Here is a 17807-nt window from a genome sequence, read left to right as displayed (position 1 = left end):
GTGAAGCGGAAAAAGTGTTTCCATTGCAGTTTTGCAAAACAAACAAACAAAAAAAATTTTTTTTTGATATGACAATAAAAAACAAAACCAAATAAAAAAAATCACCTCATCCCTAGCACCAAATCTTTTAATTGAAATATTAAGAGTTTTTTCCATTAAGCAAATGTATTTTCAAATTAATCAACTACATGGTCAATGTAGGTGAAATCAAATGGTTCAAGTGATCTCTAGAGGCCCACACATACTTGCTAATGAATTCCTAAACTATGCTGACTGCCTTCTTCCTTCTCTCATCCAAATCTGCTCCCACACAAATTAAAATTAATTCGATCCAGTTTTTAAAGCGAGACTTATTGCTTTATCTGATTCCCACCAGCCTCAGTTAATTTAGCGTCTTGGTGTTTCAGTGGTGAATTGGCACTTGAGAGCCTCTAGAGCTCTATCAGTGGACAAACAATACTCCGAAGAGAGCCGAGCGAAAACAAACTCGACGGCCATTAACGGATCGTCTCATTAAGGAACACAGAGGAAAAACGCCAGCGCGGGTTGGGTTCTTTTTCTATCTTTTTTTTTTTTTTTCTTTAACATATTCTGGTGCCAAAAGATATCGGATGCGGAGGCGCTCCAGAGGAAATCTTTCTGGCGAAGAAGTTCCTGCAGGAGAACGGGGAACGAAGGGTGAGCTGGGATAATGATCTGGCGCGTTTCTGACACATTGTTTCCGTCGGTACTCTGCGTCTGTCCAGTCTGTGATCTGACCAGCTGTCATTAGTACGAGCGCTGGATTAGTTCTGCTCTGCCACCAACACCCACCCTCCCTCCCCTCCACCTGTCCTTGGTGCTAAGTCACCGCTCAAAGACTTCATTATGGGATGGCAGACTGTGGCGTCAAAAAATCGAAACTCCATGGTTAAGAAATAGAGCCTGGCTAATCTGTCAGACAGGAGCTGCCCTCAGCACCCCTCCGACCCTATCTCTCCAGAGCCAGATGGGGAACATATACCTGTGTGTGTGTGCGTGTGTGTGTGTGCGTTTCAACCCATCAACATGGGAGGTAATTGTGAGTGAACCTATATGCCGAAGCCTCTTGTCCTCCTGTCTCTGTCTGTGTGAGTGTGTGTGTGTTGGTGTGTGTCCTAGTGTTTGTGGTCTTCTCTTTGCCCTTCTCGACAGATTACAGCTGAAAGATTGGCCTTATCTGTGAACCTGGCCGTGTAGTCTGAGATGATGTGACAGGTTTCACTTCAGTTAACTTTCCTGATGGAGGGATTAGCAAAAAGGAGGAGCTGACAAAGAAAAAAAAACAGAGATTTGAGGTCTTGAAAGTTTGATGTTATAGTCTGAGGATGCTTTCTACTGAATTTCCTCCAGGTTTTCAACGCCAAAGGATTGTCAAGAAATCAACCGTTTTAGGTAGTAGAATATGTTGCAAGTCTTATCAAAGATTTGGGTTTTGTGGTATCAATGTAGCTCAAATGTAGAGGGGAAATAAAAAGATTACTGCTAAAAAGCCATAAAGTATTGCTTTTCACACCTGATAGTCCAGTAGACTCAGTTCGATTAGGGACCAAAATTGCAACATTTGCTACATTGCGGTTCGCTTTTAAACACCACTGTATCAGACAACCCAAAACCTCTGAAAAACCTGTTCCTCTTCTCGCCTGTGGTGGCGCTGCACCAAGAACCACTGAAGGAAACAACACAAAAACATCAGAAGAAGACACTGAGCGTAACTTCCTTTTTCATGAAATGTAAACAGAACGGAGTAGCATCTTTGGTAAAAGACCAAACGGCCATTTCTCTTTGCCAGTGTTAGACTCGCTGTTTGTTTTGATTGTATTTACCCAGGATTCCCTGCCCTATCGTCCACTTCCTGCTTTTGGAGCAGGAACTTTTACTGGACTTTTATAGGGAAACGAACTAGAGTTTGACTAAAGGCACTAACGGCGTTAGTGTGAATGCACCCTCAAATATTTATCAAAGCAGCATCATAACAATCTGGAAAATTTGGAAAAGGGAACGTTTTTGGGTTGCAGTACAAGCCCTTTATTCCATCAGATTGTCACTTAAATGACTTGGTTTTTCAGACAGTTCATGATAACGTGCATTCTAACGAGGAGAGATCAGGCCCACAGCATCACAGGTCCTCCACTATGCTTAGCGGTAGGCTTGATGTACTTTCCCAAAAATTCATCTTTTGTTTCCCTCTAAATATTTACGTTTGTCATGGTAGGGCATCACCCACAAATAATCTGTCGACGTGTAGATTGTGTTTAATCGATGTTGAGACACCTGGATCTAAATAAGTGTCATTTTGTTGAAAGTATCCAACAGCTTTGAAGATTTTTTTCGTACCTCCCTTCGCCTCCTGCTCACTTTGTGTGTTGCTGAGATAAATAGCGTTCTCTGTCCAGCCTGTAGGCTAATAGCTAAAATAAATGGACCTCCGTGTCACATCATATTTATACACCAAGGAAAATAAAAGTCATTAGAAGTTCTAAGAAACTCCAATTACAATTAGATTTGTTCCCCAATGAATAAATATACTGGACCTAAAAGCCAGATGTAAAAAATAATGTTCAATGTGGGGGAGATGTGGTCTCACTTCCTGACCTTCTGGGATCTGTTGCTAAGTAAGTGGATCCTTACACCTTATGGTGTAAGGATCCACTTACACCGTTACCTGCCACGGCCCGGTGGCTGCTCTTAAAACTTACGTTTTTGTCGGAAATGCCCATAGATACATGTTCAGATCTGAAAATCTGTAATTACTCATGTGTAATTCAATGTTGGGAGTCGTGTTTCAAGGCGTGGCTAAAGTAGGTCTGTCACAATAAGCAATAAATCAGTTAATTAACCACATGAAGTATTAAAATCAGCTCAATAATTTCCATTTGCATAATTTAAATGTTTTTCTCTTTCTACCAAAAACTGGACGACAAAAGTCTTCATTCTGGTGATTTGGTCTCAAGTAGAAATTGTTTGAACAATTTTGTTTACAGAGACTTTATGATTCATTTTATTTATTCCTGTTGTTTTGTTTATCTGTTTTGGATATTTAAGATGTCTTTCAGTTCCAGTGTTAAATGTTTGTTAGAATTCAAAATTCAAAGCTTATTGATCTTTGAGAATGTGTTATTGCATTATTATGGCATTACTTGAAAACGGTCTCATAACAACAATATGAGACAATTCTCGTTTATTGCGATAACTTCTGGGACAATTTATCATCTAGCAAAAGTTGCTAAAGAGGCTAAAGAGGCTAAAGAGGCTAACGTAGCTCAGAAAATTACCTTAAGGATCAGAATAATTCTAAGCATACCCTCAGTATAACACTTCATGTTGCTCTAAAGTGTACCATTTATCCTATTTAATATGCACAGATCTGCCGTACCTCGCTGGACGTTGCTGGCTGGCAAAGAGCCAGCATGGAGAAAAACACACAAAAAAAACCAACAACAACAAAAAATGCCCAGATCGGATGTGGTAAAATGTCAGAGGGGAAAGAAACAGACAGGAAGGAAGGCCATGAGGCTGATTGGGCTGTTTTCTCCCTTCCACCTCCCCTGTAATGGCAATTTAGAGGTCAAGACAGAGGAGGGGGGCTTTGAGGGAAATCGGGTGCGAGAGCAGCTGCGGTTAGCACCACGAAATTGCTTGACCCGCTCCAACAAATCGCGCAAGAATCGCTGTGATGGAAGAGTAACTTGAGCCCCCTCCTTAAGCATAGTTTGCAGCCTGGAAGGTTCTGTCAGATAAGTCATTAGAAACGAGCAGAGAGCAGAAAGTGTGAGGAGAGCTCGGGCAGACAGCGCTTGGCATTGCTGTGAAAAGAACTTCATAATAACCTTTTAGCATAATGTTTTTCAAGAGCTCTGAGAGAGAAATGCACCTCTGCCTCTTTCTGTAAAGAAGACATGTCGCCCAACTCCCAGACTGCAGAGAACCGAGCTTTAAAAAAAAAAAAAAGAGAGAATCAATGTTTTTTTTTTCTTCAAAACCAGCTGAGGTAAGTTGGTATACGCTGTAAATTATGCAATGATCCTGCAAAATAAAAGAGAATATGATTGAAAAAGGGAGAGCTACACATGGAAAACCGTATGTTTAATCTATGCGGAGGAAATACTCCATTGTGTTGGAAGAACAACCAAGAACTTGTCAAACTTAGTCAAACCAAGTTTGTTCCAGATTGGTAAGTGTCTCCCAGTAACAGGCTCTCAACCAGATTTAGTTTTTATTTGTACTTTTGGGGGAACAGTTTATTAACTCACGTCATGACCAGAGTTTCGTCTCCTGGTTCGCTCAGGAGTCCGTCCACGAACACAGATGTGCTGGTGAAGTTGTGAATGTTCCAGGTTCTGCCTTCATCAATGCTGAACCTAAGAAAAGAAAAGCATTAGCCCATATCAAAAAAAAGTTTAACTTTTTTATTAAGAAACATGACTAACACGCTTTTGTTGGGTTCGGAAAGCACATATCTGTGCCAAAAATCGTTTTGAAGAAAAATGAAAAGCCGTTGCAACTATTTCTTTCCAACTTGTACAACAGAAAAAAAACGTTAAATAGTAGAGATAAAAAAGGCAAATATTTCATATTCTATTCAGATTTGTTACAAAAAAGTAAAAAAATCTTTTAACTTCTACTTTAGTTCACATTATTTGACACGATGCCTGATGGACTTACTGGAAACAAGAAGAGTTCAAATGAACTTAAATCACTCTCTCCTCCAACAACCAATGCAATCCGTTCTGCATCAGAACAGCTGATTTCAGAAAATGTTCGACCTACAGAAACGTGGACAAGAGAAGTGCTAAAAGTTCCCCGTATCAAAAATCTCCAAAGTGAAAAACGGTTGAATCAAAACTTAGAAGTCCCAGAGAAAGCGAGGTACAGGAAATTACACAGGGATCTTTTATCAGGTGCGAATCTCCACCCAAAACTCTGGATGAAAACCAAACTCGTATTTCAGGGGCTTCTTGGACCAGTGAACCATTAATGTTTCATTTCTGCTCTGGTAATAGAGGAGAGCCAAGAAAAGACCGTCCAATCAAGTGTCAGCACATTTCATCATGGCAATTTAAAAGCATTTGGTGTTACTTCTCTAAGAAAAATGATATTTCAAGTCATATTACTAAACACTTACAGAGTTTTACAAGTTTATTTTAGTATAGTACCCTGGTTGTACTGTAATGATGGCGACCAAGGCCCTTTGAGTTCCTCAATAACCTTCACTACCTTTAAAAACTGGGCTAGTGATTAATTTTCCCCACTGTGTAGTTCTGCTTGTTATCAAGAGGCAGATAATTAGTGGCTCGCAATGATTTCCAAATTACGCTTTGCATTAAACTCTAAAACATTAAAACTGGGAGCTAAAATCCACCACAGCAAACCGAGAGCTGAACCTTCATACTGTCTTACTGTGGTAAGCAAGTTGTCGTGTTTTGCTGCATGTCCAGCTTGAATGATCCCTGAGAAAAGAAATTAGCTCACTTTAACTTTAGTCAATATTAAATATACCACTTAAGAGTAGGACTGTACAACATTGGGAAATTGGATAGTACTATTATCCCAACCAAAACTCAGTCAGTCATGCCTCGTTCCCATAGAGCGGTACGGCATGGGTCACTGCGGTTCGGTAAGCTACTTTATGGCCCGTAGTAGTCTTGGAACGTTTACACCAAAAAACGTTAGACGGTTGTGGTTGGACCCGAACGTCTAACTTTATGTCTCATCTTTGTAACAAGCAGCAACGTTTTTCAGTCCATCAGTCAACGGACTGCGAACCGCTGACCTGAATGTTGTGGTATAGAGAGGCTTTTACAACGGAAATATAAAAAAATAATGCACCAAATGACATCGAACTGTGCTTCAGCGCTCAGTTGAAACAATGCCTTATTATCTGCACTGCAGTGAGACTCCATCCAACAGGATGAATGTCTGATTATCATGCAAAGTGTTCATTCGTGACGACTGGAAATATCAAAAGACTAAAGCTGCATTTTAATCAGTCCTTAACTGCTTAACGTTGTTGTCCATGTGGCAATGGATAACATTTCTGTTCTATTCAATATTCATAATGTGCACTCTGATGTAGTGATGATGACCAAGAAGTTCAAAGAATTCTTTAAAAACTTCACATGTTTTAGTTTTATACACAGGATATTAGCACGATTAGGTTGTGTACACGGTTCTCAAAGGGTCTCTTTGGGAGTGACAAGGATGGACAGGGTCAGGAATGAATGCATCAGAGGAATGACTCATGTCAGATGTGTGGGGAGATAAGGTGAGAGAAACCAAGCTGAGATGGTTTGGACATGAACAGAGGAGAGTAGAAGGATGCTGAGGATGGTGGGAGACCAACAGGAAGACCAAAGAGGAGATTTGAGGATGGAGTGAAAGAGGAAAGGAAGGTAGCTTGTGAGAGAGAAGACGTAGAAGATAGGGTTACATGGAGACAGAAGAAAGGTTGAGTAAATGCATATTCTATGTATGAAAATTCAGAAAAGTCCTCATAGTTTGAAAAAAATGTTTTCCTTTCCTTGATTTCGACTCTAGTTGACTGAATACGATTGAGGGCTTAGAAAATACATAATATAATATCAGAACATGGCTGTGCAGGCAGGCGAACCCAGTTTGCTATTAAATTCCTTTTTTTGTAAAATAAAACAAGAAGAGCCATCTGCTCTCCTTTAGTCACCGTGCCAACAATTTCAGCTGTCGACAGTGGCAGTAGCGCTGAGTAAGTGTGACTGCGTGATGGAGAGGGATCAATGAGGAATCAAGCAGTGTCTCGCTCACACAACACGGCAGTGTGTTTTAATGACGCTCTTACCGGGACGACAATAAGATAATCAGCAGCGAACGCGCACAGCGAGGGGGGAAGACAGCACAGATCAACACAGCTACTGAGGATGCAGTCGCAAAGCCTCATTATGCATCAAAGAACAGCTGAATCTAACCACGTTGGAGGTCTCTTTTCTGTCAACACAACCTGTTGGGCGCTGAATCTGAGGGCTTTGTAATTGTTGGAATTACCGCTCAGGTGTACGGATGACGGAAATTAGTTTGGAATTACCAAAGCGCTTTTTGTTTTCGTTCTGCTTCTATCTTCCTTCGGAGAGAGAAAGAGAGAGAGAGAGAGACACGGTGATCCCAAAGACGGATTAAGAAAAATGTTACATAATCACGAGGCTTTGATGGGCGAGCCTTTAACTTAAACTCTGGGAAAGATCAGTCGGATACTGATGAGATCAGAGAAGCTCTTGCAACTTTGTTTAAAGTAAAAATTCTGTCAGATCAAACAGAAAACAGCAACTAAGAAATGTTTCTGTTTTCTTGCATTGTCAGGTCTTGATTTGACTTCAAATCATTGATCATCCGCTGGGCAAGAATCACTTATTAGCTCAAACATGGCAGTTTATTAACTAGCTAGCAGCTCCGTACATCATTGCACACTGATCTTATAGACGGCTTCATGCTACAACGTTGATTCCATTTCGACGTCTCTCGGTAAAACAACCACAAATTGTGATGTAATTTGGGGAACGTGGGGTGATGAGATAAAAAAATTATGCAGAGATAGAACAGCAGCAACAAAAACAAACATGGCAACATTTCATACAGGCTCACTAAAATTGGACAATAATAGACTGGAAAAACAATTGCTGGTCCAGTGAGATAATAGGATCAGAATTTGATGAAGAACATGGATCTCACCTGAATTATGCAAAAATAAATAAATAAATAAATAAATAAATAAATAAAATCAGGTGAGATCCAGGCTGGTGGTGTTATAGTGATGGGCTCGTTTCTGCTAATCCGCTAATTTTGGAGCTAATTTTTCAATTAGCCCTTTAGTCAGCTCTGAAAACATTTAGCTCACTCAGCATCCCCTAAATTAACTTTTCCACATATATTTGCAGAGCTAATTTACGTGGCTGCTTTGTAATCTGTCAGTTGAATAACATCGACATCTGTGTTGAAGTTTTGGTTACCGGCTGAAGAAGTCTTCAGACAGCTGGCGGTTTACGCCACCAAATAAAGTTATTTTAAATTACATACAAAAATAAAATAAAGCACAGACAGTAGAGAAGAAACATACATACAACATCGTAGTCTTTGAAGGGCAGATATAATTTGATTTAATGCCACCGCTTAACGCTTTAGCTTCCACTAAACCCTGTTGGGTGTAGTGATGTAGCATTAGCAGAACTAATGTTTATAATGAGTGCTTTAGGGTCAAAGTGTTGTGCTTTTGTATTCTTGGAGCTAATGTTTAGTGCTTTAGCGTTAGCAAAACTAACTTTTTAGTTGCAGTGTCCGCCTCTTGTTCAGCGACCTTGAAGAATTAGGGTGATTCTGAAGGTCGGGTCCAAATACTTTATTAGGGTGTACCTAATAAAGTATCAGATGAGCGTACATCAAGCTTTTCTAAAGCACATAAAAAATGTATATGTGTGTGTATTAATATGCACAGTTTAGATTTGCTACCGTTTGAATTAGCCACACAAAATGACACAGCTTTCAAGATTTAGGAAAAGTTTAAAACATTGCAACAATCAGCATCTTAATCTCTGGTACTAAAGCAGAAATCATTCACGGTAATTAACCAAAATTAAGTTAATGGCACACAGCTAGTTTCCCAAATAACGCTACATCTCGCCACATTAAAACCACATCAGCCTGCAAAACAGAAATCCGTCACGTTGGAGGGAACCTGGGAGGCGTCGGAGCGTGGAAAACGCCTTTAGATGGGCTGCAAAACGATCGCTGACACCGGGGGTGCGCGCCAGTTGGAGTTGCAGCAATAACAAATGATCCACTTTACTGAGACTGCGAAATAGTTTCAGCTTAAAATAGATGCAATAAATCAGTTTGAAAAACCCTGAAAGAAAAAAAATCTGCATTCCATGATTAGCTGTTTTTTTTTTTTTATCCTCATCCAGAAGCTCTTTAACAGAGCCGTTACACAAGAACACATAGATTTTCTGAGGCCAGAAATATAAAACCAACAGCTTGTTTTTTTGTGCTATGTCATATTATGTCATCAATCAGGATTATTTGACTAATATTTGAGGTTTCTCTCTGGGTGAAATCTTTCTTTCTCAACTCGTTTAGAAACAGAAACGCCTTCAGAGGCCAGGTGAAAGACTGAGTCCATCGTCTGAATTAGAGCTGAGCCACACACTTCTGATTACATCTCTGCTTTGGGTTTTCATCATAACATTCCTATTTTAGGCCAAAGAGATAGCATCCTGTTAAGCTTGTGATAGCCTGTGTGAGAAAGAGTGACTGTCTTCAATGGATTCCAAGACGGTAGCGCTGCATTAGCTTAGCAGAAATCTGATTAGTTCTTAAATACTTAAAGGAGAAGGCATGTACCAGTGGAAGGGGGGTCACCGCTAATGCTAACCGTGAAGCAGTTAAAGCGCTAACTTAGCTCCGCTACTAGCAATTTAGGGGAAGTGTGCGCACCACTGGCAGTTTGTAATGAAGCTAAAACAGTAAATAAGAGGTAGTGAAGAGTTGGTGTAATCTTACTTCAGTATCTTGAGGGGAATAGACGTGTCCTTGATGGCAACAATGACTCCACCGTGGTCCAGGTACAGGATGTGATGCTCCTCCTCAAACACCTTTAACAGGAAAACATTAAGGAATGGAAATTACTTTACCAATGGGAACAATTCAGTGTTTTTCTCATGATCAGCTTCATAAAGCACAATTTTTTTTGGTTTAAAAGAAACCTTGGTTAGAAATTGGATATTCTATCTCCAGGTTTTTCCTTGGAGTAAAAAAAAAAAAAGAAAGAAAATCAGTCAAAGCATGCTGTACCTGTCTCCAAGTCTTCCCACAGTCTGAAGTGATGTACATCTCCTCCTTATACTCTACAAGTTTGGAGCCAAGGTTACCTGAGGGAAAGATGAAAAATGCAGAGCTGCATCAGGAAGAGGGGACTCCCGAAACACACAACAGAAAAAGTCAGAGAAGAGAGAGGAGGCAAACGAGCAACAGGGCTGAGAGAGGCAGGTCTACAGAGAGCTGCCACACAGAGCAATACAGCAGGATTTCTACCTCAGGCCATTTTTATTCATTTAGTTATCTTCCCAACAAATGCGCACTACTTTCAGGTTGTATCTTGAGAATTGACAGAAACCCACGTTCTAAAAATTCCATTTAAATTTCCGTCTGTTTTTCCAGTCGTTTGAGTAAGAGTTTTTTTTTATTTTTAAATCAGGGGAAGATAGGCTTATAAATTTAAAAGAAAAAAAAAAAGCAGTTTTAATGTGAAAAGAGACGGTTCCACTCACCAGCGCCCATGATGAGGCCCGGAGCCGAGTCTTTAGTGTGGACGGTGCCAGAGACGTAGGGATTGTCGGCCCAGCGCAGGTGGAGGTGGAGGTGGCAATCCGGCTGCAGCGGAGCAACAGGAAGGACGGTAAGTTAGCATACTGTAAACTTCAACATTTCATCTGCAGACCATCAAATTTCAGCAAAGACGGACATCTTCGCTGGGCGATTCTGCCATAAAAAGGAAAAGATTGTAGCTTTGTTGACCTCAGCCTCAGGGAAACCCTTAGCATTAGCTCGTCTTTATGCTAGGTTGTGCTTAGCGATATTTTCACCATCTGGATTTCCTTCTACAGGCAGTAAGATTAACCATCCTCACGCTGAAAGCTCATTAATCTCCGGAGCCGATCTCCAACAGGTGGGAGACAGAAGATCGAGCCTTACAGTTTTTCTCTTGACGCACCGCCACATCTTCCCCCCTTCACCCGCTGCGCGGGCTGGGAGGACGCCGTGCCCCGCGGCGTCACACAGACAATATGTGTTGTGTCAGCGCCTGAAAATGAAGTCTTCTCCGTGCTTGATAGATGTGGCAACTTAAATCCAGGACAGCAGATATTTTGCCAAGCAATTTTTTTTGAAGTATGGGGAGAGCCCATTGTTATGACAAGGTCAGTATCAGAGATCTAACGGCTGTGTGTGTGTGTGTGTGTGTGTGTTCGTGTGTATACATGTCTTAAAGGTGGTATACAAGCGTCAGGCTCATATCTGCACCTGTCTTCATATTTTTTTTTTAGCAGATGGGAGCGATGGTTCAAATAAAGGAGAACACTGGTGCTCCCCTCTGCCTCCCGGCCGGGTGTGATGTATGGAGCTCAGAATACGGGCGGGGTTTGGGGGGAGACGTATGGCTCTCTGCTGTCTAACCTTGTGAAGCTGCGACTTTGACAAGAATCTGGTGTGCATTCCTCATACCACAGCACTCGTCCTTTTCCCCTTTATGTTCAACGCAGAGATGGAACGATCCGTTATCGATATCTGTATCTGCCCCAATGTTAAAATAAGAAAATTCTAGATTGGGTATCGGTGACAATGTGAAGCCTTGTCGTGTGTCATTCATTTAGCTAACATACCAAGAGTATCAGCAAAACCATATGAAAAAAACCCCACACACAATAAAACTTCAAAAAGCCCCTAAATATGGTTGGATAACTTTGGGATGTTTGCCCTTAACATGAGTTGATTCATTGCCGTCAAGAGTTTATCAACTTTAAAACCATAAAAGCTTTGGTTTTAGTCATACTTGTGACTAAAATATATCTTGAAAAATGCGTTGCAGTTTGGTAAAGATGAAAAATGGAGCACTTACTACTTTGCAGCTGACTGGTTTGCCGTTCATGTCCGTGGTGGGCGGGGCCAGGAACTCCCAGGTTCGCCCCTTGTTGAAGGTGATGAGAGTCGTCACTTTTCCATCGATTTTCTGATTGGCAAGGAAGACGCCTTTCACCCCACGCACCTAGGAAACAAAGCAGATGTGCTACATGCTGAAACATCTGGGATTCCATCTGCTAAGCGCCGTGACGATGCCTCTCTGTCTCTTTAAACACCATTTAAGGAAAAGATAGTTTAGGTTGGGGTGCTGTGGTGGCACAGAGGTTAAGCACAGTCCACATAAAGAGGCCTTAGTCCTCGACATGGCGGTCACAGGTTCGATTCCTGGCCTGGTGATCTTTGCCACATGTCTTCTCTCTCTCTCTCTCTCTTTACCTACTTTTCTGTCTTAGCACTTTCAAATAAAGGCCACTAGAACCAAAAAACAAACAAAAAAAACATAGTTTAGATTAACGGGTAGTAAAAAAAAGGATTAAACAAGCTTATCTGTAAACATAAGAGTAATATTACATATATTTCTACTGCTGCTACAAATATATATACTACAGATAAAACAAATGAAGCTTAATACAAGTTAGCATCAACAATGCAGCACAGCTAGCTATTAGCAGTGGAAAAACAATGGTGCAGCATTGGCCAAATTGCCTGTATTCAACCAATTTGTTGCATATTTGGAACTGATTGACGTTGGCTATCAATGCCTAGCATGTTACAAATATTCTGTCCTTGACAACAGCTTCTTAGCTACCGTTGAGCAGGCATGTGAGGAGATGCTGGTAATAACATAAAGACCCTGAACTCCTACACAAATGGCAATTAGCTTCAGCCGACACCCCTTTTTTTTTGTGGCACTCCTTTGATGATTAGCTGATATTTCTAGTGTGATCAAAAAGTGGAAAAACATTTTAAGCTGCCCAAACCGTTTATTAATACTGCCTCTCAAGACAAACAAGGACAAAACAATAAGTCAGATATTAAAGCCGGTGAGTGCTATGAGAGCGAGCATTTGGCCGTTCACTCAGAGATTTACGGTTGTTTGGTCATTTCATTGGGATGCCTCCCAGTTGCTCTGCCAGAGTGTAATAAAACACACTTATTCTTATATGTGTACCACTTTACAACTGCAGTGAATATCCTAATGTTAATATTGTAAATGTATGCATTTAATGATGGAAAATGTTACATTTATTCTTGCGAATATTCTACCTTTCAGGAGCCGACAACATCTGAGCTTTTTCTGTGTGAAATGAATCTAAAAATTTCAGAAATTGGCTCGTCCATAGCCAGTTTATTATTGTTTTTTTTCTCAATTCTGTCTGTTTTTGTGGGGTTTTTTGCAATCAAAATCCCAGATTCTGTGGCGCTGATTTGGGAATATTTGGAAGCAACTTTTACAATGTTTGCGTTAATGTATGATGCTAAATGTGCCGTATCCATCACAGCCTACAGCTTGACATCAAGTAAGGCTGAGGCAGCAGTCAGGTAAACTCAATGTTTCGGGCCAGATTTGGCCCCCAGGCCTCGAGTTTGGCACATGTGAATTAGGTGGTCTGTGAGTGTTTGGATTTATCTACAATAGATAAATCCTAACTCTGAAAAAGTTTGAGGAACACCAGAACCAGGCCATAATAAAAATAAAAAAAAATCATAGAGTTCCACCTACTGTTTGAGTAACACACTAAAGATAGATTCAGGAAACAAAAGTTTATTACATTTTACTAGAAAATCCCCCCCTACAAAAGGGTCTGAAAGCTTCTCCTACAATAGATAAATCCCAATGAGACCAAGTAGCACAGTAGTGGCTCCGGGCTTTTAATGGGATTTACTGATAGTAAGATTAATGAAGGGAAGTGTAAGCATTATCCCCTTAAGTGTGACTAAGTGGTTCGTTTACTTATAACATCATCAGATGCTCATTTTGTTGCTTAGGACTCGGGAACGCCGTCACCTTGTTTCCACCGGTTCCCCGCCAGTGGAAGATCTGGCTTCATTTGTGTCCATAGTTGCAAGTTATAGATTTAATCACTAAATTAATTAATTAAAGAAGAAAATTGGAGGAGAAAAAAACAGAACACATTTGTCATTTGTTACGGAGCGCCTCACCTCCAGGATGTCGATGAGGACGCTCTCCTCCGGCTGCTTGGTGCTGCGGACGTTCTCCAGGATCAGGGAGTAGTAGACACCCTGCGAGTCCGACTGGTACAGGTTGTACGTGTCGGACTGGTACCACTCCTGGAGGGCCAGGAACACCTGGCTCTCGTCTGTGCTCACTATCTGAACGTCCTGCAGGAGGTAGGAAGGGAGAGAGCAGGAAACGGGTGAGAAGAGATACTTTTTTTTTTTAAATCGACGTAATAACCCCAGGTTAAAAACTTCTACTCTGGACAAAGTGTTGTGCCACAACAATTTGGAAAAAGACACTCTCTCTAATATTGCCCTCCAACAACGTAGACAATCCAAGCAATAACAGATGCGATTGCTCGGTAGTACGGCGGTAGTGAAGGGGTCAGCTGGATGTGAACTCTGCTGTACGCCTCCAAAACCGTGTAATACTGGTTTGACCTACGAGGTTCTGATCCATATCCTGCTGGACACCCTGACTGAATTTGGTCCCCTGAAAAATTGTGTATTTTTTTTTACACATTTTTGTCCATTTGGTTTGGAAATCCTGTATATATATATATAAAACAAAAAAAAACAAAAAAAACCTGAAACTATGACCACAACTTTATGCAATAAGTCACAGGTGGAACTCTGGCTCTAACACAAAAAAGTTGAAGTGGCAGTTTTATGTGTTGTAGTGCTGTTTCATAGGACAATCAAGTTACTTTCAGCAAAAATGCTACAGATATCAAATATGACTTAAAAGAATATAAGGATGGAATTTAATGCCTTAAAATTGGGCCTCTGTCTCTTTAAGAAACTTCTGCTCTTTCTGAAACTTCACCTTCAGGAAGTCATCACAACATGGCTCTTTTATTAACCTTTTAACAACATTTTCACCAGCATTGTACTGAGAAGCAGCTCCTATAATGAGCTCAGCTGATGTTCTACCAGGTGTTTGCTAATGGTGCTAGCTAGTTTGAAGGAGCTGAGCAGGAGGAAACGAGGAGGAGCTGCGCCAAGAAGGCGGGGCTAAGTCCACCTGGGCGTTTTGCACAGCTGAGTGGTTGCCACCGGAGATGAAAGGATTTCTCAAACAAGCACGAAAGAATCAAGGCAACACTCCAGGTATGTTTTTGAGAGAATAATTATTATGTAAAGTCAATTTTACGTAATACCGCCCCTTTAAATAAAAATAAGATTCAAAAATACTTGATTGATTCCAAAGGGAAAATAAATGTTGTTGTAACTCGTATTAATACAAAACTTAAAAAAAAAACTTATTGTAGTAAGAAAAATGAAAAGCCGAAAAGAAAATACACAAAGAAAAGCAAATAACTCAATCCAATAAAAACAGAACCAGTGTCAGCAAGAGGATTTGAAAGAAAACAAACACCCAGTGAAGCGCTTCAAAATGTAGAAAAAAAAAAAAAAAAAGCAACAACCATTTGGCAGCTAGAGCAAACTTGCTAAGTGTACTTGTTGGTGCTCCTGGGACTGTGAGGAAAACGGCTTCATCACTCATGAAATAATGTAGCAGCCACACAAGGGCGACTCAGCACTTTCTCTGTGTTACTGATTACATTACCATACCATCTGAAGACAAAACCACCAGCGTGTGGAGGGAAGCACCTCCGAGGGTGTGTGCAATCATTAACACTCTTCCATCTTGATTATAAAGACACACTCAGGCTCAATTACCTCTGGATTTATTTGTCGTTTCGAGTGACGGAAATACAAAAAAAAAAGGGGGCCGTGCATCCATCTTCATATTCATGAACATAACGTTTCTGATTCAATTAGCCGGCTTTGTTGCAAATTGCGCACGACGGGATTATGACGAAACGAGCAAACTGAGGAAAACGATCAACATAAAGAGGCGTTAATGTTGAACCCAAAGAATTCATTGAAGTGTTCTGATCCCAACCCAACGCCGGTATAAACTCTGTACACATAGATTATGGTTGTGATGCTTATTTGGGACTGTTCACTGATTAGACAAAGGATTCATGAGGAGGATATGAATTGACTTTAGGCATTTTTAACCTTTTTGTAACCATTTTAAGTGCTGAATAAACGTAAGTGCGGCCCCGCCCTGTTCCGCTCCCGTCAGTCACACGTCCCAGAAAATTTGTTCTCAACTCAACTTGGAGAGTAAATCAGTAAACAGACATGAAATTTAATGTAATAACGAAATGGATTATTTCTACTTTGCTTTAATGCAGTGGTTCATACACGTCCAGATGCAGTTACACTCAACATGGCCAGGAAACCAGCGGCCGTACAGTTTTTACTCCTCTGAATTAAAGCTCAGATTTACCATCTGAGGCTGACAGGAACTGAACTTCAGGCTATATTGGGCCAAATTTATTTTTTCTAGACAGTCGGACTGGACCTGGGTTTCTGAGGCACATTTAATAAGCCTACAATGCATCCAGCACTGATAACACTAAACGAGAAATAACGTTGCAAAAACATAGGAGTAGGTATCTGACTCTGTTGAGAAAAGAACCCAAAGTCCAGACTGCTAAATGCTGCTGGCTAGTCTGAAGGAGCTGACTGGGGGGACGGGCGATCTGAAACTTGGAGTCTGCACTAGATCCACCCAGGAGTTATGGAGCTGAATGGTTGCCATGGGAGATCAAAGGATTTCTCAAACATGCATGAAAGGATCAAAGCAAGTCTCCAGGTATGTTTTTGATGAGGGTATAAAAATATAATATAAAGCTCAAAAAAGTTGATTTTACATAATCCCGCCCCTTTAAACTGTTAACCATTGGATAGGGAAAGAAACAGTTGGATTAAAAGACATAACTGACTTCATAGTAAATATATAACACTCAAATAAAACAGTGAGTTCCTATGAAAACCCATAAGGAGTTTGGTGTATATTATTTTAGGAATAAAAATCTATGGGTTATGTAATAAGCCGCTGTGTTTGATGCGTCTCCCTCCCCCTCTCACCCCCCATGACCTCCTCTTCCCCGTTCTTCATTAAACGCCGCTTCACCGCGGTTTACGGCTGACATCCTGTCTCATTCAGCGGCGCGGAGCGGCAGCAGGTGGAGGCGGCGCTGAAAGGGACACCGACCCGCAGCTCCGGCTGCCTTTTGACATTCAGTCAGCCGCGCCGCCCACCGCACCGCAGAGGAGACGACGTAATCCGCCACTAAAAAGACTCGGTGGAGGTGACGGAGCAAAGGAAGCACACGCATATAAACCCACGAGGTTGATGCGGATCTATGTGAATATAAGCTGTAGAAATTGTTTCGGAATATAATATCTTGATGCCAGAAAGTTATTGAAATGACTTTTCTTTCTGCTGTAGCTCCATGCTGACGTTCAACAGCGTAAAGCTGAGACTTGTGTCAGTGTGACGCAGCAATCCTTCATTAGTTTGCTGACTCGTGTCTCAGGCTGTAGCTATATAAAAGAACTGCAAGCATTAAAAAAATGACACCATGATACATCGTTTCAAAAAATTACTACACTTTTAATGAGGACGTTTGACTGAAAAACAGAAAAAATCTGTCAGAGGGAACATTAGAGGAAATAAGCAAACCTGCAGACACTTTACCTCTATTATAGGTCTGCACTGTTGAGCTCATGTTAAGGTTGTCGTGTCAAACTGAGTAATATTTCGAACTGTTCAGAGTTTTATTCATCTGAAAGTAAGTCTGCTTTCATCACAATAAGCAATAAATCAATTAATCACAATCTAATTGTTTTCATTTGCATTCTTATTATTATTATTGAAAAGCTGTCACTTTGAAAAATGCTGATTACATTTCACACACAGCATAATGTAGTTAGTTTGCATTTTTATTATTATTCTCATCATTTTTTTATTTTTATAAAAGTCCTAACTGGCAGTTTTGCATGATTTGTTTTGCTGAGACTTTATGATCCATTTTCATTATTCGTTGTTTCGGTTGTCTTGCTTCTTTATTTTAGATCCAGTACCAGAGTTAAATGTTCTCTTAGAGTAAAATTTACTAATCTTTCAGAATGTATAATTGCATTATTCT

General features: G+C 40.6%; 1 protein-coding gene across 1 annotated transcript in view; it reads right to left on the bottom strand.

The window, feature by feature from the left end:
* Positions 1 to 17807, bottom strand: part of LOC106917176 (sortilin-related VPS10 domain containing receptor 2) — a 36088-nt gene that overhangs the window by 5329 nt on the left and 12952 nt on the right. The window contains exons 4-6 of the mRNA XM_088015982.1: positions 13780 to 13959; positions 5419 to 5468; positions 4272 to 4379 (exon numbers count right to left, since the gene is read on the bottom strand). Of these exons, the coding sequence (XP_087872108.1) occupies positions 4272 to 4379; positions 5419 to 5468; positions 13780 to 13959 (338 nt within the window). The remainder of the gene's footprint in view (positions 1 to 4271; positions 4380 to 5418; positions 5469 to 13779; positions 13960 to 17807) is intronic.

This window comes from Poecilia mexicana, unplaced genomic scaffold (assembly GCF_051168715.1).
Source record: "Poecilia mexicana isolate PSO_F unplaced genomic scaffold, ASM5116871v1 scaffold_18, whole genome shotgun sequence".
Taxonomy (NCBI): domain Eukaryota; kingdom Metazoa; phylum Chordata; class Actinopteri; order Cyprinodontiformes; family Poeciliidae; genus Poecilia; species Poecilia mexicana.
This window is presented reverse-complemented; position numbering and strand designations above follow the sequence as displayed.